A 23,096-nucleotide genomic window follows, 5' to 3' on the forward strand; every position below is an offset into this window, starting at 1 on the left:
CAGCTTTGGAGGAAGTGGATCCAAAGGTGGGTCTGATCAAAGGCAGAAAAGACTTTGTTTTCCTGGTGATCAAAGGATTTGAGAGAAATAGCTCTGGTTTCATTGGGAGAACAACTAGAAGGAATTATGAAGTGTCTGTCAAGAATGGAACGTTCGTGCCCTGTCCCCAATGTATATGTTAAAACCCTAACCCCCAGTGTGATAGCAGTTGGGGGTGGGACCTTGGGGAGGTAATTAGGGTTAGTGAGATCATAAGGGTGGGTCCCCCCAAGATGGGATTAGTGCCTTTTTTTTAAAGATTTCATTTATTTGTTTATTTATTTATTTATCTATTTATTTATTCATTGAGAGAGAGGGAGAATGAGCAGGAGGAGGAGCACAGAGAGAGGGAGAGAGAATCTCAAGCAGACTCCATGCTGAGTGCACAGAGCCCGACATGGGGTTCAATCTCACGACCCCGAGATTATGACCTGAGCTGAAACCAAGAGTCAGACACCCAACCAACTGAGCCACCCAGGCGCCCCGGGATCAGTTCCATTATAAGAAAAGGAAAAGAGACCAGAGCTCTCTCTCTCTCTCTCTCCACTACATAAGGACACAGTGAAAAGACCACCATCCATAAGACAGAAAGAGAGCATCCACCAGGAACTGAATCTGCTGATAACTTGATCCTGGACCTCCTAGCCTCCAAAACTATGAGAAATAAATGTGTGTTGTTCAAGTCAGCCAATCTGTCTTAGTATTTCATTACTAAGACAGTGTCCATATGTGAACCAGTAAACAGAGATGGTGCATCCTCCATGTTATCTGTCTCTATCCAGCAGTGGACAGCCTGAGTTCCCACCCACCTAAGCTAAGTAAATGTGCAGCCCTGGTGGGAATGCAGGGCAGGGAATAGGGCTGCAGCAGATGGGCAGGGAAGACCTTGACCTCAAGGCCATAGAACCTGGAGAAGAAGCCCTCCTGTCCTGACTGGAGGCATCAGAAGGAGAGGGATAGCCAAACCAGCTTGGAGAGTGTCCCCTGTAAGCTTTGAGCAGAACGTGAGACAGAAAAGTTCACCTGTCACCTACCTCACTGTGTTTGGTCTCCCCATATCTGCCATTGGGGTTGGCCAAGTGGCAGTTCTTATACCACCAGCCACCGTGATGGGTCAGGGCACAGTTGCTAAGGGCAATATCATTGTCTCTGTCAAAAGTTGTGAACTTCCATCCATTGTGGTAAGTAAGAGCGTCCCCTGCGGGAGAGGAAAGATGAGAGGTGAGTGTCTAAGTTTTGCTACTGAGATGGTGATTGTGCTCTGGACTCAGCAGGACAATCTTTGGGCACAAAAATGCCAAGGATCTGGCCAATTACGTCACAGGGAATCACTCGTCTCTCAAAACTGCCAAGACGAGAACATGATACAGATGAACAGATTCTCCTTCCCGGCCTGTCACCCAAACTTCGGGCCCGTCTCTCCTGAAAAGCCTTGACAGCATTCTCACTTTGAGGCCCTGCAGTCATGTGAAGTAACCAAATATCCAAAACCAAACCCACCGGCTCTCCTCACAGTACCTGACCGCCCCTCCCACGAGGTAACCCCTTGCCCGTCTTCCCTGTCTGCTCAACCATCCTCCCAGCCACCCCACCTGGAACCCCGAGCCACATGTGACAAACCCGTTGTACCCCTTTATGGAGCCCTTCCTCCTGCAGATCACTCACAGATGCCCTCACCCCAGCCTATGCATCTCTCTTTGCACCTGTCTCAACACAACAGCCCTCCCGGCCTTCCCTGAAGCACACACACCCACTTCCATGTTCTCAGACTTAATGTCCTCCTTCCCAGCACCTGGAGGGAGCTGCTCCTCCTTGCTTGGCTCTGCAGGCCTAGAGCTTGGCTGTAGCCTTCGCACAATCTCTGAGCTCACTGTCCCCACAGGCACGCGCTGCTTGTGCGCAGTGGACAGGTCTGCCCCCGTGCTTCCGCTCCCGGAGTCTCTCTTCCCGCCTCGGTCCAAATCCTAACCATTCCTCAAAGGCCAGCTGGACCCCAGTCCCGAGGAAGCACCAGTCTCCTTAATAATCCTCGTACACGTGCTCCTTGCACACACACACCTGAGTTTCCCGAGCCTTCCTGGCACATAGGTACAGTTTAGAGCTTCCTGACATCCTGTCTGGAAATCTGCTCACATCATTTGGCCTGTATCTCTCCTATTTCCCCACCGTCCTTGTCATCTTTTTATCAGTTTATTTCTTAATTCAGCTCATAAGAGGCAATAAGGGCCTGTATCAATCCCAAGCTAAATCAAGTCATGTTCCTACAATAACACTTAGTTTTCCTCGGATCTCTGAGCTACCGACTCTCTTCACCCTGGGTACCCTCCTCTGACCCCCTCATGATAGCCTACGAGGTGGGGCGGGCAGCTCTCAGTCCCAGGAGGAAACGGACTCACAGAGGTTAGACTCTGGGGACTTGTCAAGACCCCACTGGCCACAAACAGCAAGGCTGGGGGACTCAAACCTCAGGCCTCAGATTCCAAGTCCAGGGCTCTTCCCTCTGGTGGCTTCCCCCTTTCCACAGGTGAGTTATGCTAACAAGATCAAGCTGGCTCTGGTTCTACAAGTGTGGTCCCTGGACCAGCAGCAGCAGCAGCAGCTGAGAACTTGTGAGAAATGCACATTCTCGGGCCCCACCCCGGATCTACAGACGCAGAAACCCCCAAGGTAGTACCCACCTGCAATCTGTGTTTTCACAAGCCCTTGGGATGACAAGCCCCTGAGGTGCAAGCTGAAGTCGGAGAACTGTAGTCTGCAACTTCATTTATTCAGGAAACCTCAGACCCCCCGCCCCCGCCCACCAGGGCCCAGCACCACGCTAGGCTCTGGGAATACAGACAGAGGGGGCCCCTGCTCTCAAGGACTTTGCTGGGGGTGGTAAGGGGCAGATCTATGGAAAGAATTAACAACATGTTGCGAAAAGGGAAGGTCCCAGATTGTCCCTCTGACTTGGCAGCTCAAACAATGGATCCTGCCCGACCTTACCCAGCAAAAGGGGTGGGGGAGGCAGGGCAGCGGGTAATGGGGGGGCAAGGCAGCCACTCCTGCTAAGACAGTTGACGGGCTCCATCCCCATTCATTTCCTCCAGTTGAGGAAAGGCATACGGTGGCTCTCGCACGCATCTCCTCTCCCCTTCGGCTTTCTGGCAGACAGTTAACTACAGCTTAAAAAACACGCCATGGCCCCCTCTGGTGACCCTTCTAATGAGCACAGCTTACCTAACTTGCATCTAAAGTTCCCAGAGCTGTTTTCTAAGAGTATGTGCAAAGGCTCTTTCTTTAACAATTTGTCTGTGGTTCTCTAACCTTGGGCGCTGGGATCACGAGAAGTGAAGCAGGTTCCGGGCTTAGTGTGGCAGTTTATTCCACAGACGGATTTTCTCGCTTCCAGAAACTGAAGGCGTGCTGACGTTCAGAGCACAGACAGTGGGTGTACCCATGAATCGAAAAATCATTTTTCTCTGGTTGTCAGGCCCCCAGCCAACTAGGCATTCTGATTTATTAAGCTTATCTCCCTAAGTAAGATAGAGTAGAAAAGCTGGTGGTGGTCAGACCCTCTCTCTTCTCTCAGGGTTTTAGGAGAAAACCCTGGATGAGAAACAAGCACCCCTAACTTCTGGTATAATGGCTTTGGGTGGGCAGCTGGCTCTCCTCGGCTGGTGGGTTGGAGGGGTTGGCGGCAAGCCCAGAAAAGCCCAGGGTGGGGCCACTGAGCTGCTCATCTCCTATTTCATCTACCACTACTCCACCATCACCTCCTGAGGTAGGAAGACAGGCCCAGGTGGCTGAGCCGCCTCAGACCCAAAGGAGCCATCCACATCATATCCCCCAGGAGTCACACAGGACCATGTGTCTGGACCTTGAACCCTGGGACCAGGAATGGGCCAATGGAAGAGTGATATGTACCCTTTGGGGCTTTCCTTCTTGTCCATGGACCCAAAAAAATTTTTCCCCTTCCTTTTAAGCACCAGTATTTAAAAATCCATTTCAAAGCGAGGAAGGCACTTTTGCATAGAGCAGTCCTTTGCTGTGGATATTTGGCCTCCCTGGCCCCAGCCCACCAAACGGTGGTGGAGTTCCTCAGTTGCGCTTCCAAGTGTACCCCAGGGTGCGGTTGGGCATCACTGAGTCTCCTGGAGGTGGGCCTTGAAACCAGCTGTAAATGGTAGGTTAGCCCGTAGAAGCCACTCTGCACCACTCCAAACAGCTGTTTATGTTTTCATGATAACTTCTCAAGAGTTGAATAGCATCTTGAAGGTAGAGCTCATTCCATGTCCTCCCTGCCCCACTCCAAGATTCAGAATGAGAAACTAAATTTACCCAGCACTGCCTTGCTGGGGTTTCTTCGTGGAGGAATCAGGGGCTCTCTGATAGGACTTCAGTGGCAGCAGGAGTTGAGGGTCGACCTAGACAGCGTGAGTAGCGGTGATCCTTGCTACCATGTTTCCCCCAGGGCCACGCACGTGCGATTCTAATCAGAGCTCTAATGAGGGCAACTGGCACGTGCACAGAGACATCAAACTGTTCACCTTCTCTTTGAATACCACCTCCTCTAAACAGTACCTCATCACTTAGGACATGAGGAACCAGAAGCTTCCTAAATTGCAAAACCCTCCTGGGGACCAATCACCATATATAAGGAAAGCTAAAATGCCACGAAGCCCACCATGCAATGTCAGAGTTTCCCAGTAGGAACGGTGGCACATACGGGGAGACCAGATCGCTGGCTAGAGGTGTGTGATCTGAAGGTCTCCCGAGGCTTCCTATGAAAAAACACATGCTCCACTAACCAGCACTGCGGGCCTGAACAACCTCAGAATGGGAATTATCCCCTAATCACCGTTAAAATGCAAACAGAGTCCCTGGGAGGAGAATCCCATTAATTCGTGAATACACTGACTCCTTTGCACTCATTTTCCCATTAGCATCAGTTCATTTCCCGGTTATTTTAAGACAGGCCTTGGAACAGGTTACACGCACACAAGAGAAGAGAGGAGGGTGGGTGGCCCCAGCGGGTCCCCGGCCAGCAGGCCAGGAGGTCTGACCCACAGACCACAGGGAGCCAGAGACTCCAGCCGGGAGGAAATGTGTTCTCCTACCTGCTGTGCCTCTGTATTTCCCAACCGTGAGCCTGTACCTCTCCTTGCTGGAGGCCACCTGGAAGGAATCATACACAGCATAGGCAGATTCGTTCGCAGTCTGCAGGTCCGCTCTCACCTCGTAGCGGGTAGGGGTTCCGGTAGTGAGATTGTGTAGCTTGTCAAGTCCTGAAAATAAGGAAGGGAATTCCAATAACCGGTCGACTGGTGTGTGTAGGTACACGCCACTAGCATCTGCGATTTCCAGCGCTGAAAGTCACCGTGGCCTTTACCTCCTCTGCTAATGGGGGCGCTCTCACACTGTCTCTGTTGGGGGGGGTACCCGTTTTCTCATCCTATTATTTCTTGGGCATGGCTGTGTTTATGAGTGTGGAAACCGTGTCCTCTGGGAAGGGGCCATGGAGGGCAATGGGGTGGTGAATCTGCCCCCGACTCCTTCTGTCTAAAGTGGAAGCCCCTCCCCCTCTCACCCCCGTATCTCGCCAAGGAGAAGAGGACATCAACCACCACTCCAAGGTCTCTGAAGGAATTCTGCACCACGCAGACCACAACCATCATCCACTCTATCAGACACTGAGTCTCCAGATTATGCTTTTTTAATTCTTCGTTTCCCTATGGATGTTTTTGGCTATTTCACTCTCCATGAATATCTGCTCCTGATTAGAACAGAAGGAAAAGGGAAAACCCCATCCCCATGATGGCTGGCATTACTAGAAGAGCTGCAAAGGGACTCTGGACATGACCTCCTAGGAAGAGCCCCGAACCCCAATGGCTCAACTACTTTTCTAAGACATGCCAGCTCCAGGTGGATCCTGTGGGGCTTACATACAGCATGAAGACCCCCTGTGACGGGCCCACCCTGTCACAAGCCCAGTGCATGAGAACCTTCCCAGCAACGTGGCCCCACCAACACTCTGGCGGGTTGGCTCCTCAGAGTGTCCTATCCCTGTCACTGGGATATCTTCCTGAACATGGGGAGCCCTCTCAAGCTGCCCAGGCAGCCTCTGAGGGTGAAACAGCCCCTCCCCCACAGCCCTCCTGGACTCTTAAGAGATCATACCAAGCCAGAACTCCTTCATGGGATCCCCAAAGCCTTCCACGTAGGTCCGCCAGCGCTTGAAGAAGTCCAGCTGCCCAGTGTTGCGTCTCTGGAAGACCTGCCAAGGAGATGGACCTTTCACTCTGACACACTTGAACAGACATGACTGAGTGAAAGAGCACAGTAGCCTGGACTGGGGGCTGCCCTGAGGTTAGAAAGAAGCAGAGAGAAGGTCAAACTGACCGATGTGGTGACAGACTGAAAGTGGGACTGAAAGAGAGGGCGAGATCGGGAGCAATTCTTGTGCTTTAGGCTTGTGGCGCTGGATGGCTGTTCGCTCGGCTCTTCACTGAGATGGCGGCTCTGAGAGAAGGTAGGGGCTGCCGGTGTGAACTCACCCGGGACAAGGGAAGTGCGAGCCACTCCTGAGGCCCCCTGGCCAATGAAGATGCCATAGCAGCAGCTGAGCATAAGGGCTAAGGTTCTGAAGAGAGATCTGGGCCAGACTTGCAAAGGTAAGGGTGTGTCTGAGACAATGCTCAGTGTTCGCCCATTTCAGTTTCCTATTCCCAGGAATACGGGCAGGGATGCTTCTTTTTCGGGCTCCCTGGCAGTTAAGCTGGAGCCATGTGACTCATTCTAGCCAAAGGGCTGTAAGTGGGAGTGCAGGAGGGCCGGGGGGCTCTCTCTCTCCATGCTTTGTCTTCCACTGCCCTGTGCCTCGGGACCTCAGTGAAGGCCACGTGTCCACAGGGCACAGCCACAAGTTGGAATCATCCCGAGTCCCTGAGTCACCACTGAGAAGGGACTGCCAAACCCACAGAAGGCTTTGCACACATGAGAAGAGACTTTCCGTGTCTTCAATCATTTTGGGGCTTGGTGTTGGCATGTTACTACTGCGTAGCCGACTCCATCCTAAGGAATGTAGAAAGCCACTGGGACACAGAGAGTAGAGCGAAGCCGCTGAACAGGATGAGACCACCTGGGAAGAGAGTGGGAACTAAAAAGAGAAAATGGGCTAGAATCAAGACTCGGGGACCTGTACTATACAACAGCCAGGTGCAGAAGGATGTGCTCATGAAGGAGAAAGAGGAGGAGCTGGGCAGGTAGGAGGACAACCAGGAAAAGACCACAGAGAGAAAGTTGTGGCCAATGGCATCAAAGACAGGTCAGCTCAAGGAACTCAAGGCCTAAGGAATGTGTCCATAGAATTTAGTGACACAGAAGTCACGAGTGACTCCAGCAAAGGCTGTGTTGCAGAGAGACAGGGGGCAGAAGCCAACATGGAATGGCCTGAAGAGTGAGTGAGAAGTGAGAAAATAGACACAGACTTGGGTACCACTATTTCATGAAAGTATGAGCTGCTTCCTTTTCAAAAGCTCCTCTATTTGGGGAAGGAAGGCAGTGCCAGTCAGAGTAAATTGGATTCTTTCACATGAAGTAAACCTGAATACCTACAAGCTAAACACACCTGTGTGTACTATTGGAATGGATAGTAATGGCTGTCATTCCCCATGACCTTGAAAGCCACCCTAAACACCGTCCTGGCTAATCACAGAAATGACTCTGGGATTCTGGAAGGCTGGGATGGCATCTTTGTCTCCACCTACTTTCCTTGGTACTCGTTCAAATGCAGAAGCCCCACCACAAAACCCCATCTCCCTCCTTTCTACCATGCTTCACAGCAGGTGCCTTGGAGTAAAACATGTTATCTCAAATTTGGTAAGGTAAACCTCCCAATATTTGTGCATTCTTTGTATTTTTTCTGGGAAGAGACAGGGAGGGAGGGGAGAACAGGTTGCCTGCAACAGTGCTGAGAGCCTCATGTGGGAGCTCACATGTCACTCCTTTTGAAGCACCAACCCACCTTTGCTGGCCCAGGAAGCCCTGGACTGGGGCATCGATCTACAGCGGGCGGGGAGAGCCCGGGGCTCTAAGGCTGACCAGGGCCACTACCTGGCCAGCAGCTGGTGAGCCAGTCATCTCTGTTACTGAGCCTCGGTCAGCTGCGTGACACACAGGGTTAGAAGCAGGAAGGAAGCTCCATCTCAGAGGTGCTAGGAGAACTCAAGGAGAGGGTTAAGTGTAAAAATGTTCTCCAAAGCTACCGAGCTGCCAAGCAGAACTGAGGGAATGATCGGGCAAATCATTCCATACGGCATTAATGTCAGGCTCTTGTGTTCAGCGGGGAGTCTGCTTTCCCCTTTGTCCTTCATTTCAGAGACTCTCACTCCTCTCTTGGCTTCCTTCATTTCTTCGTTGGCTTATCCACTCATGTAACCATTGTTACTGAGCAGCATGTTCAGTGCCGGCTGCAGGGCAAGGACTTATGATGCCATTTTACAGACGGGAAAGTTCAAGTAATCGCTTGATTAGCCAGATTAAATCATAGTCCGCTGATACCTAGTGGCGGATGCAAGGATAAAACACAATCTCTTCACCTTTTCATCAGAAAGTTTAAAAATACCAGTTTCACTGAGTTTATTTTCCAAAACCCATTTCTTTAGATTCTGGGGTTAACTGTTCATTTCCTAGCATGCTGCCCGTTCCAGTCCCTTCCCCGGGACTCTTCCTGTGCCGCGGACGGTGGGATCCCAGGGCAGACGCCGTACCAATGTTCCTCATACATCAAGTCCAATTACATTCCCACTAACATAATTAGTTACGGTGCAAGGTCAGGCTCAAATCTGATCCTGTCCTCCTGGACAGGCGCATTACAAAGGCATTCTCCAATCAATGAACAGAGTGCCCAAGCATGGTATGGGTTTGTCCACCTGATTTTTTTTTAAAGATTTATTTATTTATTTTAGAGAGAGTGCACAAGCAGGGTGAGGGGCAGAGGGAGAGGGAGAAGCAGACTCCCCGCTGAACACAAGAGCCTGACATGGGGCTCGATCCCAGGATCCCCAGATCATGACCTGAGCTGAAACCAAGAGTCGGAAGCTTAACCAACTGAGCCACCCAGGTGCCCCTCCCTGATATTTTTTTTAAATGCTTCAGCTCAGCTAGGAAAACTCTGAACAATGGTTCTGATGCTCTCTGCATCACTACTGAGACCCAGCTCCACACTTACTAGCTGTGTCCTTGGGCAAGTTAGTTAACCTTGACAAGCTTTGCTTTTCTAAACTATGAGATCAAGATATTAATAGCCCATTTGTCATGCTCGTAAATCCAGGCTTTAGTAAGATCATTAATCATGATAAATCATAAAAGTGTGAAGACCAGAGACTGGCACATTCACATATAATAAGTTATTATTATATCTCAATAAATGTTTGCATTTTATTATGTCAGATTCCAAATGAACTGACCCACCATGACCATCTGTACCTCTCAATCAGGGAGCCTGATTTGACTCCCTCGGAATCTAGCCCATTCCCATTCTATGGGGTGAAAACACCCTATAATGAATTGTTTGGGGTAACAGAAGCCCCTTAGCAGGTCCGTCTCAAGGTGGGCAGAGTTCTACACTCCAGAGCTGTCATTGCACTCCAGAACTTACTCAATGGTCTGACTGATTGCCTGGGGAGAAAAAAATGAAAATGTCATTTAAATGCCTGTGGAAAGAACTTCTAATGTAGTCCTTAAGGCTTGCAAGACAGAAAACAAAGATAGAAATGTTTGAGGCACAGAAGTGTTCCCGTCTGGTTCTCAATCCAGCCTGCCTTCTGTGAGACCAATTACCTCGGGGTAGGGTTTTCCTGGCCTCTTAATCACATTGGGTTCCTGCCACATGGAGAAAAATTTCCTTAAAAGGATTTTGGAAGCTCCATTTAAAAGAGCAATGTACTGGGGCGCCTGGGTGACTCAGTCAAGTGTCTGACTCTTGGTTTCAGCTCAGGTCATGATCTCAGGGTTGTGAGACTGAGCCCCTCTTGTGGGGCTCCGTGCTCAGCGGGGTGTCTGCTTAAGATTCTCCCCCTCTGCCCCTCCCCCCACTCATGTGCACTCTCTCTCTTTAAATAAATAAAATCTTTTTAGAAAATAAAAGAGTAGTGTACTAAGGTCATCTCTCAGCGACAAAAGATTCTCGAGCCCAAAACCATGGAAACTGTCAGTAAAAGATCTGGTGTAGAAGTTTTCAGGACTCAGGTGTTTTGGGGACTGTGGTAGCTTTGAGGAGACCCCTATAGAATCTCAGTTCCTGTATTACCTTCAGGAGTTTGGGTCAGAAAACAAGACTTGGCAGGGGGGTGAGGGACTGGTGTTGGTTAGAACGCAGAGTGATTTGATTATTTCTGGAACTGACCTCAGCGTCCTGGTAAGTGTCATTTGCATGAGCAAGCTGTAGAAGGCAAGCTCGTTGAGGGCAGGGATTTGGGTCTGTTTGGTTCACGGCTGGTTCTTGAGTATATAAAACAGTGCTTGACACATAGTAGGCACTCAATAAATACTTGTGGAAAAAATCAGGGGTATTCCCAGACAGACAGACTGACAGGTGTCTTTCTAGAGGTTGCCCTGGACAAATGTCTCCTTCCCCAGGGAAGCCTAGTTTTCAAAAAGGCCACAGGAGACAACCCAAACATTCTGCCAGTGGTCAGTTATGGGCACAAGGCAGGAAACTGGCTTCGAGCCTGAAGAGACTGAACGCTTACAACGGTGCTGATGAAAAGCAGCAGGTACAGCCTTATGGGTCTGCTCAGGTGCAAGACCCTCCCACGTTCCATTCTGTTCGGTTATTTGTATAAATCAATCAGGAATTTCCTTCCACCCATCCAATCCAGTTACTGCCTTTCAGCCACCAGATGCAGCTGTGCGGATAATAAGTTTTCTTCACTACTGCTTCCTGATGGGATCATTTTATCCACGGTTGCTCAAGTGTCTTTGCTTTCGCAGACCCCTGAGAGAACGTGTAAATGAATGTAGTTTGAGCACTAGGGGCTCATGATTTCTCCTCACAACAGTGAGCTGGCGGATGCACAGCAGTAAGGCTGCAGGCTGGTTTGGGGTGGTGAGAGCCTCTATCTCTTCAGGCGTGGGGAGGAGGCGGCAGGGAGGCAGATGGCAACCCTCAAAGGCAGCTCATCATATAACTGGATCAGGCCACAGCAATCCAAGTAGGTGCCACAGGGCATAAGCGGACAATGACCCAAGGGAATAAAACCTCCACACGGAAGCAGGGCCATCAGCACATTGCCAAGTTTCCCTCTTTCAGGCTTCAGCCCTTCAAACCAAAGTTTTGCTTCTGATCCTCAGAGCAGGATGAAGAACCTGGACAAAGGGCTTTAGCTCAGAGGCCCGAGGCCCAGAGAGGTCATGCGTTTCCATCTTGGATGGCCAGAGAAGACCCACAGGGAAAACCAACGATCTGGGAGGCAGGGGTCCTGAAATCTGGTCCCACCTTTTGTCATTAACTCTTGTAACGTGCCAAGGCACTTCTCCCTGCGGGCCTCAATTTACCTATCTATAAAAGGGGAAGAATAACCTCTGTCACTTACTTGAAAGCTTCTGTGGGAGAGTCATGTTTATGACAGGGCTTGGAAGAGAAGAAAATGGAGGTGATGCATACACAGAGGGCATTATTAGATGCTGATTAACCCACAGCCTCCACAAATCATTAACCTTCGTTCAACAAAGGCTGCTCTATCCCAGGTGTGAAGTACTTCCAGGGAGGGTGCGGTGGGGGTGTGGCTGGGGCTGGAATCGCTCTAAAAACAAGCACAAGCCACCAATGCTCCTAGACTCACAATCCAGCCGCCTCCGTCGGTGTCCATGTCACAGTACACCTGCAGGGGCCGGCTGGTGTCACCATGCAAGTAGATGGTGTACAGACCACTGGCGACATTGCTGTTCTGCTGAACTTGACTGCAGTCTGAAGGGTGTGGAAAACGCGCACCAACTAGGAGTCAAGCAGAGAGATGGTGTCTTTAGGAGAAGGGCAAGGAAGAAGGAGGGGGGCTATTTAAGATAATTTATTTTGTTTTAACCTCCTACTACGTTGCTTCTTCCAACTCTTCACTAAGATCTTATTTTTCTCATGCACCCGCTCTCATCAAACCCTTCAAATGTACTAGAAATCACCTCCTGCCCTAAGTCCCACAAAATAACATTCTGTTCTGCTCCCCCTTTAGTCTTTCTACCATGAGATGGATTTCATCTGAACCCATAACCATATTTCTATTGCCCCATTTCCAGAGAAATCCATCACTCTGTCCACTCGCTCCTCCTTGGACACCTCTTCTGAGCTCTCCGACGCTTGTCCTCTACCATGTTCTCGTTCAGAGTGCAGGGGTCCACATTACCTGTGGAAAGGGTGGTAGACACATTCCTGCTCTGGCGATCACCCTTAAAGGCGACCAAGGAGACAGGGTAGGTGATGCCCTGCTCAAGGCCTCGCAATTCAAGCTTCTCATCCCCTCTTCCAAGCTGTACCTCCTACCAAACAAAGGAGACAAGAGACAGGAGACAGTCAGTGTGTCATCCCCCATGCCCAAGGTGTCGACAGCATTCCCTGGTGCTAGTGACAGGAGTTCTCTGAGAAGACAATGTTTGGTTTCTTTGAGGGCTTGGTGGCCCCCAGAGTCCCGGTGGGTCCCAGCAGCTTCCCTGGAGGGTGGTGCCATGGAGACTCAGCCCTGCTGGGAGCCCTCACAGAGAGCCAGTACCAGGTCCTGCCCCTGGGCGAGCACCCTCCAGGTCTCCTGGCCAACTCGGCCTCCAGACGTATGCCAGGACACCAACTACAGCCACCAAGGCTGGCGACACTGGGCTGACAAGCTAATAAGGGGGAAAAAAGTGACCGCTGATATCTGTGAGGCGGGGCCATAGTTGGCCTTTCAACACTTCCTTCTGAACCTATCTTATTCCCTCTGTGAAGAGAGGGCTAACTTCCCTTGAAGGGCTATTGTAAGTAATCATTGAGATCATGAATAAATCAAAGTGCCCTTCCTTTTCCCCTTCCTCCCTCTTTCTTGCCAAGAAGAAAGAAGAATTTTCCATCAGAACAAGTTACCAAATTTGCTGGTCCTCAGATTCCAGGTGGGAGGTATAACTCTTGAAGTCAGGGTTAATTGATTCATTCGATAAATATGTACTAAGTGCCCCTCGTGTGCCAGGTTCTAAGCACTTTAGATACAGTGATAGTAACACAGACAAAAAGCCCCTGTCCTCATTGGGCTAGCATGAATTGGGAAAGACAAACAATAAACACAATAACATGGGACAGATGTGTGGCCAGTGAATACACAGTGGTCAGCTAGGGACAGACATACAAGTGAGTCCTGTGAAATGAGACCACATGTAGGATGATGTCGACAAATAACCCTGCGTAGCACCTTCCCTTACCACAGCAGATGATCACTAAGGATCAACTCATTTCTCAGCAGGTCACCATCATACCAGCAATCGAGCTGGTGGGCCCAAGTCAGGTGCTTCATATGGAGGGGGGCCATGGGCACCAAGAGAACAAACAAGAAGTTTCCAGTACCTTAACAGTGCCATCAGGGAACTGGTAGGTGAGAATGTAGCCGTCGATCTGAGCAGAGGGGGCTGTCCAGGTCAGCACCCCTCCGGACTGGGTTACAGCAGATGGATGAAGGTTTCTGGGAGGGTCAATGTCTGTAGATAAAGTCAAGTAATTATGATTACTAAGTATTATTGTAACCGGGGCAAGATAATTTTTGACGTGTTAACGTACTTCTCCCTACTTCTCCTCCCATTTCTTTTCCACCCTTCCAGCAAGTAGCAGTCTCTGCTCTTCCTTGCCACCAGCTCCTTATGACCTCTGTTTCCAAAAGCACCCACCTACTGAGGACAAGGGGATTAAGGAAGTTGGGGGTTGGGTGGGTGGCAGACAGAGTGAATCTGTGCTCCCACACCCACCCCCCACACAGATTCTCCAAGAGTGGTGGGTATAAGCAATCTAGATTAGCAGTTGGGTTCTCAGGGATGGCGGGGCTCCCAAGGTGCCGTGGGATGCTGAGACAGTGCAGAAGGCCCTGTGCGCAGAAACCGGGGGCTCAGCAAACACCTACCTGGAAAGATGACCGAACCCCTGGATGCCCACCTCCCCCTGCCCGGCAACTGAGAAACTAACCAAGACGTTACATACAGCCCGGGGGAGGGAGCATGACCCTAAATTTACTGAGATTCTGACCAACAAGCAGAATGTGATAAACATTAAGTTGGCATAGAAATATAAAGTTCTATCTCTTACATCACGAAATATGTGGTCTTAGATGCTTACCCTGTACAGAAAGCCTGGGAAAGCAGGGGGGTGCTTGTGTGAAGGAGAGAAAGAGAAAGGGAACAAGAGGTGGAGGGAAAGCAGAGCCTTTCCTCTGACTCTGAACACGGGGCTGTGTACGTGCACACGGGAGACCAGAGAAACTCAGTCTCAGCAAAAATTCCAGTCAACACCATATTAATTGGTCAGATGGCTCATTTTTTTAAACCAAATAAGATACTGAATGAAAATTTCCATTTTGAAAAATCATCACAGAAGATGATTTTAATTTAGAGGTTCCCAAAAAAGATGTCTCGAGGCTATTTTCTCCCCAGTAGCATTTCAGCTGAGAACGGAATTGCGATATTTTAATAGAAATCAGGCAGCTGTTGTTTTGAATTAGGATGTTTTGACAAATTTTGAGTTTCGGTAATATCAGCTTGGTCTGACTCTCTAAAGTGTAACATCTGGTACGGATTTTATTCTTTCCACCACTGCAAAACTGAATTTCCTGCTTTCAGAAATTAAAGCAAAAACCTTAACTATTTAAGTATCTTAAGCTGGTCTCTGCTACTTCTCTGCCCACCAATCCCCTGGTTACAGGCTTGAGAGGTCTGTCTTGGTTACTACCACATTTCTGTGAGGCAAAAAGATGGTAATACAGTCATCTTTAAAAATGGCAAGAGTGAAGCAAAGAGAAGATAATGAAGGAACAGAGGAAGAAAGGAACAAGGGAGACAGAGAGAGGGAGGGAAAGAGAGACTGGTTGTCTCTGGAGAACCTCAACTGGGCATTACGGAGTTTTTCTTTCTATATACTTTTGTTTAGTTTGAAAATTTTTACTGTAAGTATACTTTACTTTTTTTTATTTAAAAACCCCACTCTGCGGGAAGCCTGCTTCTCCCTCTCCCGCTCCCCCTGCTTGTGTTCCCTCTCTCGCTGTGTCTCTCTCGGTCAAGTAAATAAATAAAATCTTAAAAAAAAAAATAAAAATAAAAACCCCTGCTATTTGTAACTGATCAAGAAATTCAAGGCACCTCTAAGTCCAGGGGTCACACACGGTGTACCGGCCACAGAGGGGAAGGCCAGGCCTTGCCCAGACTGTCCACAGAGGCTTGAGGATGTCAGAGAGGGTCCAGTGACCTTCCCAGGTCCCAGTGAGGGAGATGGAGACAGAAGGGCTTCCTTGCCTCTCTCTCTTCTCCGAACTGGAGCTGAGGCCAAGCAGGTTCGAACACCCAAGCAGAGAGCCTGAGAGCTGAGCGGGGTGGACAGTGAGGGAGGCTACGTTTGCACAAGCCCCTGGAAGAGCCGCACGGGTTTACTTTCACTCTGTCTCCTCTACGCTCTTCTTAAGCAGAGCAGTCTCGCCCACATAGTACCTCAGAAAGGGAAAGAGGGAACCCCTCTGAGGAATGGCCTCAGGCAAAAGAGCTGCCCTCCCTGCCCCTCTCCGCACCCCCAGGGATGGAGGAAGACTGTCCTGATGGATGTACACGGTTCCTTGTCCCATGCCCTTACAGTACCTGTCAGGGCCTTGGTGTCAGCCTTCTCGCTCTCCCGGGCCCCCTTCTGGGCCCACACCTGGACCGTGTACTCCACGCCTGGCCTCAGGCCCATCAGGATGGCGCTGCTCTGCTCCTTCCCCACGGACACCTCCCTGGTGTCCCCATCAGCAGAGGTGTAGCGCACCATGTACTTGTCGATGACGGCTTGCACCGGGTCCCAGGAGATGGTGGCCGTGTCCTCTGTCACCCGGTTGGTCACCAGGTTTTGGGGGCTGTCAATTTCTTTTTGAAAAGGAAAGGTCAAATTTTAGAGCTAAAGGAGGCCATCCCACCACCCCACCACCAGGAGCCCTCCATTCAAGTTATCTTTAATAATGATATAATTCTATTGAACACAGGAGTGAAAGGCCCCTGGTTTCCATTTTGCAGGGAAACAAACCATTGGATATTACAACTGGGAGGAATTAGATCTTCTGCAAGTTCATCAATATGGAAATTTTCTATCTCTCTAGTTTCCACAGAAGTAACAAAAAAAGTCTCCTGCGCAACAAGATAAGCCACCTCAATGGCTGTCGAAACGACCTCTTCATTATCTCCATGGTACCTGGTTATTTTGTTCACAGAATCTTAGAGCTGAGAAGTTAGATCTTCCAAACTTCTTGTCTTTTATCAAAGGGGAGCATGGAGGCCCAGAGAAATGAAAAGTCTTGCCCAAGATCCTGCTGTTTTCTTGTGTTAAAACCCAAATGAGCCCGTCTTTGCTCTGAGTTGTGAAGCCTCCCGTCTTCTGAAGGACGTGTCTCCTTTTCATGTGCACTCTCTCCGGCACCCCTGGTCTCTCCTTCTCTACTGTCATCATTCCCAGACTACAAGCTCTAGGACCTCCTGCCCCTCTGCACCCCTTAGCTGACAGACTTCTCAAGAGAACAGGGTTCACCTTCACTTCACTCCTCCCCTCCAATTCACTCCTCGATTCAATGAAGTTTGGCACTTTTCCATAGCACGCCAGTAAAACCCCTAGAATACGGCACCCCCAACTTCGCCAAATCCGATAGACACTAGCCATCCTCACCTTTCTGGACTTTTGAGCAGCATTTGGCAGAGCTGATCCCCTCCCTCTGTCTTAAAACTCTCTCAGCTCTTAACTTCCATGACCACACCCTCCCCTGGTTTTCTCCTCATGGCCTGACCCTTCCTTGGTCTCCTCTGTCAGCAACCTGGAAATGTTGGAGCACTGGAGGCTCCCCCTTTTCCTCTCTCTACACTCCTCCCTTAGTGACCTCATCCATGTCCATGGCTTTGAATACCAACCAATGCTCTGTGCTTCCCAACATGTGAGCCCCCCCGGTTGCACCTACAACCGCCTATCCACCACAGTGCCTCACATGTACTGGACACTCGACCGCTATTTGTGGGATCAATAAGTAAATCATTCAATCAACCAAGGAATCTCACAAGTTTCTCCAGTTTAAATGTCTAAAAGTCTTCACCTTCCTCCCTGAGCCTATTTATCTCTCAGTCTCCCCTCTCAGACAATGCTGCCCCAACCCTTCCATGTTGCTCCCCCTCTTTCCCAATGGCCTTTGCCCCCTCTCTCCCGGATTTTACACTGGACTCTTCACTAACCCTCCTCATGCTACTCCTGTCATGTCCTCCGTGGATCCTCCTCACTGTGGCCCGAACAACCTTTTTTAAACAAACATCACATCATGTTGCTCTTCTTCTGATAAATGTAACACGCTCCCTCTCGCAGGCGCCATGTGGTCCTGTTTGAGTGACCCTGCCTCCTTCCCACCTCACCCCATGCCACTTCCCTCTCTCCCGCTCTGTGCCCCAGCCACACCAGCCCCCCTCACGGTTCTGCTGCCATCTTAGCCGTGCCTCAGGGGCCGTCACGCACACCCTTCCCTCTGCCACAAATGGCGGGTTTTTCCCACTATCCATTCTCCCCTTCTTCCATGAGCATATTGTCCAATGGATCTCTCTGTAATGATGGTAATATTGTGTAGTGTCCAATACGGTAGCCATTAACCAATGTGGCTATTGACCGCTTGAAATGCACAACTTTGAAAATCATTTAATTACTTCTAATTCGTTAACATTTAAGGAGTCCCATGCAGCCAGTGGCCACTCTGTTGGATGTGACAGTAGAACAGAAGTGTCGGCTGGGCACGTCATCATCCCGCTAAAGACTTCATTTCCCCAGCCTCTCCTGTCGTGAGGTCTGGCACTGTGTCTTGGATCTGGCCAGTGGAACGGGAGAAGAAGCGAAGAACGTGTGCAATGTTCCAGCCCTGCCCTTCCCTTTCCACTGCTGGAATGAGGGTGGAGGATGACTTTAGAGATGGAGGCAACTCCCTAGGGATGACCGAACAGCATTACAGAAGGAGCCTGGCTCTCTCGTGCCATGGAACTACCATACCAGCCTGGCCCACCTGTCCTCTGACCATCCCACAAGACAAGAATAAACTTCTTTCTTGTGTAAGCAAGTGCTATGTGGATGTTCCTGTCAATGTGGATCTTAACTATTACTCATTCTATCCCTTCTAAGAAACATCCCTACCCTGTTATTCTTTATACCCGCACCATGTTCATCTCCTTCATAGAACTGACCATAGTTTACAGTTATAGTTTGTTTGCTTGTTGATTGTCTATCTTTCCCACCGGACTTTAAGAGAGCAGGAATCATATTTGTTTTTGCCACTGTATCCCAGGCCTGGCCTTTAGAAGATGCTCATCAAAACTTAACTGTGTGTTGAAACGAACACAGAGCTGCAACCTGCCAAGGTAACACTTGCTCCTCTAAACTACACACCACTATTAAGTCAAACCTACGTAAAACAGCCTGTCAGAAAACAATTCCCTAACCCACGGTTTTTCACTGAGAGGCAGAGCGGTTAAAGCCGCACAGGCTTGGGGAAAGGGTTTTAAGACCATCACAGGACTGCTCAGTACTGAGTCCATGACTACACTTTGATTTTTTTTAGGTGAATGAAGTTTTTTACAGCAAACTTTCCTAACACAGTTCCTGGTCACAGACCCCAAAAGCAGCAGTGGTATAATTCAGCAATAGGTCAGCCCACGGTGATGACCTGAGTTTCTTTTCTCCTCCCTCCTGTTACCTGTCGGGGCCTTGGTGTCGGCCTTCTTGCTCTCCCGGGTCCCCTTCTGGGCCCACACCTGGACCGTGTACTCCACACCTGGCCTCAGGTCCGTCAGGATGGCGCTGCTCTGCTCCTTCCCCACGGGAACCTCCCTGGTGTCCCCATTGGCAGAGGTGTAACGCACCATGTACTTGTCAATGACAGCTTGCACTGGGTCCCAGGAGATGGTGGCCGTGTTCTCTGTCACCTGGTTGGTCACCAGGTTTTTGGGGCTGTCAATATCTAGAAGGAAAAGTACTGCTCAACATACACTATTAATAGGCCTCAGAGTACAGAATCTCAGGGTCATTTTGCTTGGGGTGAGATCCTCTCATGTTTTGTGGTTCCTCCCTCACCTATGCTCTAACTGCTTAATTGAGATGCATCTTCTCTCCCCAGACAGACTTTGACTCCCCAAGAAGAAAGCACAGTAGACCAAAAGCTACAAATCTATACTATTACCTCCACTAAGAGTTTAATAATAAAACAAGTCTCATTATTTACTTAGTAAGCGAATGTCAAACTCCCACTAGGTACAAGGCATGGTGTTAGGTAGCATGCAGGGCCCAGTTGAAGACACAGCCCATGCTCACAAGCAGTAATAATTTTGCTTCTAGCATCTTGTCAACGAAGACCTCTGATTGCATACAAGATGATTCTAATAGCCAGATGCAAATGTCAGCTCCTAGAGGCAGAGGGCTACCTCCTATCCCCTCAGGGTTCCCACAGCCTCATAGAGAACAGAGCACATGGTAAATGCTCAACGTACCTTGTTAAATGAATCAGCCAATTAAAAACCAGTTTTAAAAAATAATACAGTATAAGTTAAAAAAAAAAAAAGAAAAGAAAAAGAAGATAGTAGGAAGGGAAAAATGAAGAGGGGGAAATTGGAGGGGGAGATGAACCATGAGAGACTACGGACTCTGAGAAACAAACTGAGGGTTCTAGAGGGGAGGGGGATGGGGGGATGGGTTAGCCTGGTGATGGGTATTAAGGAGGGCACATTCTGCATGGAGCACTGGGTGTTATGCACAAACAATGAATCATGGAACACTACCTCAAAAACTAATGATGGAATGCATGGTGATTAACATAATAAAATAAAATTTAAAAAAACAGTTTGAATATGCTTTACATACTGTAGATACACTTATAATGCTGGTTAGCTGGTTAAATCACTAGAGATATATGGCCATACAACTCTTTCACAAACAAACTAGAACATAAAAGTTATCCTGACCCTTAAAACCAGAATTACCATGATTCACTCACGCTAAAGCACCCCACGTATATCTACTGGCTCTGGTAGATGTAAAGTCAATTTTTCAAAGCTGAATTTTCAACATGTTATTATTAACAACATTTGATTTTAATTTTCTGTCCCCACTCAAAACACAATAAGAGACCCTTAATACTGTCCACGATGAAATATTCATGCACTCAGTGGAGGAGGCGCTGGACAAGACCATGGCAAAACTGTAGCTTGGAAATGCCACTTGGACCTAACTTGTAAGGAAACGAGTTAAAGGGAGGTGAGGGACAGTGTGTGCAGTCTCTTATGAAGGATACCATCCTGCCCTTTCATTGATCATCTAGTCGGCCAGTGTCAAAGCAAGAAAACAAATTGGGCCAGCCATAGGCTTAGGATTACATTCTCAAAGAACAATGCTCCCTTACCTGTCGGGGCCTTGGTGCCGGCCTTCTTGCCCTCCCGGGCCCCCTTCTGGGCCCACACCTGGACCGTGTACTCCACGCCTGGCCTCAGGCCCGTCAGGACGGTGCTGTTCTGCTCCTTCCCCACGGACACCTCCCTGGTGTCCCCATCAGCAGAGGTGTAGCGCACCATGTACCTGTCGATGACAGCTTGCACCGGGTCCCAGGAGATGGTGGCCGTGTCCTCTGTCACCTGGTCGGTCACCAGGTTTTGGGGGCTATCAATTTCTTTTAAAAAAATATTTGGAAAAGCCTAAGCTTTGAAGCCATGAAGAGATACCCACCACCCCATCACTGTCATGTTCATCTTCTAGGACTCTCTCTGCACAAGGCAATGATCTTCCCATCCAGAGTCTGCTGGGAGTCAAGGGAGAAAGTAACCCCTGGCTCCCAATTTCAAAAGACTACTCATTGCAAACTTAACATATTTTCTTGGCTTTCAGCTCCCTGGAATGTGGGAGAAATGACATCTTCTTAGCAACATTATGGCACATCAAAACAATCACTAAATATCTGCCACGATGTTCAGGTACCCAGTTTTTCATTTTCTCAAGGGCTACTTCAGGGGCAATCATTCTAAAAGCATTATCACCAGCATTGCAATGGTCAGGGCCTATAACATCTTTGCTGAGTCTGCTGAAAACATGGCCACTGCACAACTTTACTTCTCCCTTTTAGTGGGTTGAGTGGTTTTGTGAGCAGCTCATCACTATCAGGCAGAGTGATGGCTACCAGCTATGAGCCCACTGAGATCACTAGTAGAACTCACTGTCTTTTTTGATCTTTAGGACTTTCTTTACAAAGTCTCTCATCCCAGACCACATCTTAGGTACCATGCACACTCAAATCCACAGGCTCAAAATTCAATTCCAATTGACCATCTTTCTCTTGTTACCTGTTGGGGCCTTGGTGTCGGCCTTCTTGCTCTCCCGGGCCCCCTTCTGGGCCCACACCTGGACCGTGTACTCCACACCTGGCCTCAGGCCCGTCAGGACGGTGCTGTTCTGCTCCTTCCCCACGGACACCTCCCTGGTGTCCCCATCAGCAGAGGTGTAGCGCACCATGTACTTGTCGATGACAGCTTGCACCGGGTCCCAGGAGATGGTGGCCGTGTCCTCTGTCACCTGGTCGGTCACCAGGTTTTGGGGGCTGTCAATTTCTTTTAAAAGAAATATTTGGAAAAGCCTAAGCTTTGAAGCCATGAAGAGATACCCACCACCCCATCACTGTCATGTTCATCTTCTAGGACTCTCTCTGCACAAGGCAATGGTCTCCCCATCCAGAGTCTGCTGGGAGTCAAGGGAGAAAGTAACCCCTGGCTCCCAATTTCAAAAGACTACTCATTGCAAACTTAACATATTTTCTTGGCTTTCAGCTCCCTGGAATGTGGGAGAAATGACATCTTCTTAGCAACATTATGGCACATCAAAACAATCATTAAACATCTGTCACGATGTTCAGGGTACCCAATCTATCGTTTTCTCAAGGGCTACCTCATGGGCAATCATTCTAAAAGCATTATCACCAGCATTGCAATGGTCAGGGCCTATAACATCTTTGCTGAGTCTGCTGAAAACATGGCCACTGCACAACTTTACTTCTCCCTTCTAGTGGGTTGAGTGGTTTCGGGAGCAGCTCATTACTATCAGGCAGAGTGATGGCTACCAGCTATGAGCCCACTGAGATCACTAGTAGAACTCACTGTCTTTTTTGATCTTTAGGACTTTCTTTACAAAGTCTCTCATCCCAGACCACATCTTAGGTACCATGCACACTCAAATCCACAGGCTCAAAATTCAATTCCAATTGACCATCTTTCTCTTGTTACCTGTTGGGGCCTTGGTGTCGGCCTTCTTGCTCTCCCGGGCCCCCTTCTGGGCCCACACCTGGACCGTGTACTCCACACCTGGCCTCAGGCCCGTCAGGACGGTGCTGTTCTGCTCCTTCCCCACGGACACCTCCCTGGTGTCCCCATCAGCAGAGGTGTAGCGCACCATGTACTTGTCGATGACAGCTTGCACCGGGTCCCAGGAGATGGTGGCCGTGTCCTCTGTCACCTGGTCGGTCACCAGGTTTTGGGGGCTGTCAATTTCTTTTAAAAGAAATATTTGGAAAAGCCTAAGCTTTGAAGCCATGAAGAGATACCCACCACCCCATCACTGTCATGTTCATCTTCTAGGACTCTCTCTGCACAAGGCAATGGTCTCCCCATCCAGAGTCTGCTGGGAGTCAAGGGAGAAAGTAACCCCTGGCTCCCAATTTCAAAAGACTACTCATTGCAAACTTAACATATTTTCTTGGCTTTCAGCTCCCTGGAATGTGGGAGAAATGACATCTTCTTAGCAACATTATGGCACATCAAAACAATCATTAAACATCTGTCACGATGTT

At 49.2% G+C, this 23,096-nt stretch overlaps 1 protein-coding gene across 2 annotated transcripts in view; it reads right to left on the bottom strand.

Annotated features, from left to right (window-relative positions):
- Positions 1–23,096, bottom strand: part of TNN (tenascin N) — a 53,745-nt gene that overhangs the window by 1,431 nt on the left and 29,218 nt on the right. The window contains exons 10-19 of one of the 2 annotated variants that reach the window (XM_088016962.1): positions 22,534–22,797; positions 21,601–21,864; positions 18,972–19,235; positions 15,868–16,131; positions 13,604–13,734; positions 12,420–12,552; positions 11,865–12,016; positions 6,199–6,295; positions 5,139–5,306; positions 1,074–1,237 (exon numbers count right to left, since the gene is read on the bottom strand). In XM_088016962.1, coding sequence (XP_087873088.1) covers positions 1,074–1,237; positions 5,139–5,306; positions 6,199–6,295; positions 11,865–12,016; positions 12,420–12,552; positions 13,604–13,734; positions 15,868–16,131; positions 18,972–19,235; positions 21,601–21,864; positions 22,534–22,797 — 1,901 coding nt within the window. The remainder of the gene's footprint in view (positions 1–1,073; positions 1,238–5,138; positions 5,307–6,198; positions 6,296–11,864; positions 12,017–12,419; positions 12,553–13,603; positions 13,735–15,867; positions 16,132–18,971; positions 19,236–21,600; positions 21,865–22,533; positions 22,798–23,096) is intronic. The other variant, XM_088016963.1, reaches the window with a different exon arrangement.

The sequence above is a fragment of the Eumetopias jubatus genome, unplaced genomic scaffold (assembly GCF_037043125.1).
Source record: "Eumetopias jubatus isolate StellerSeaLion01/CBP00866 unplaced genomic scaffold, mEumJub1_p1.0 scaffold_12, whole genome shotgun sequence".
Classification (NCBI taxonomy): domain Eukaryota; kingdom Metazoa; phylum Chordata; class Mammalia; order Carnivora; family Otariidae; genus Eumetopias; species Eumetopias jubatus.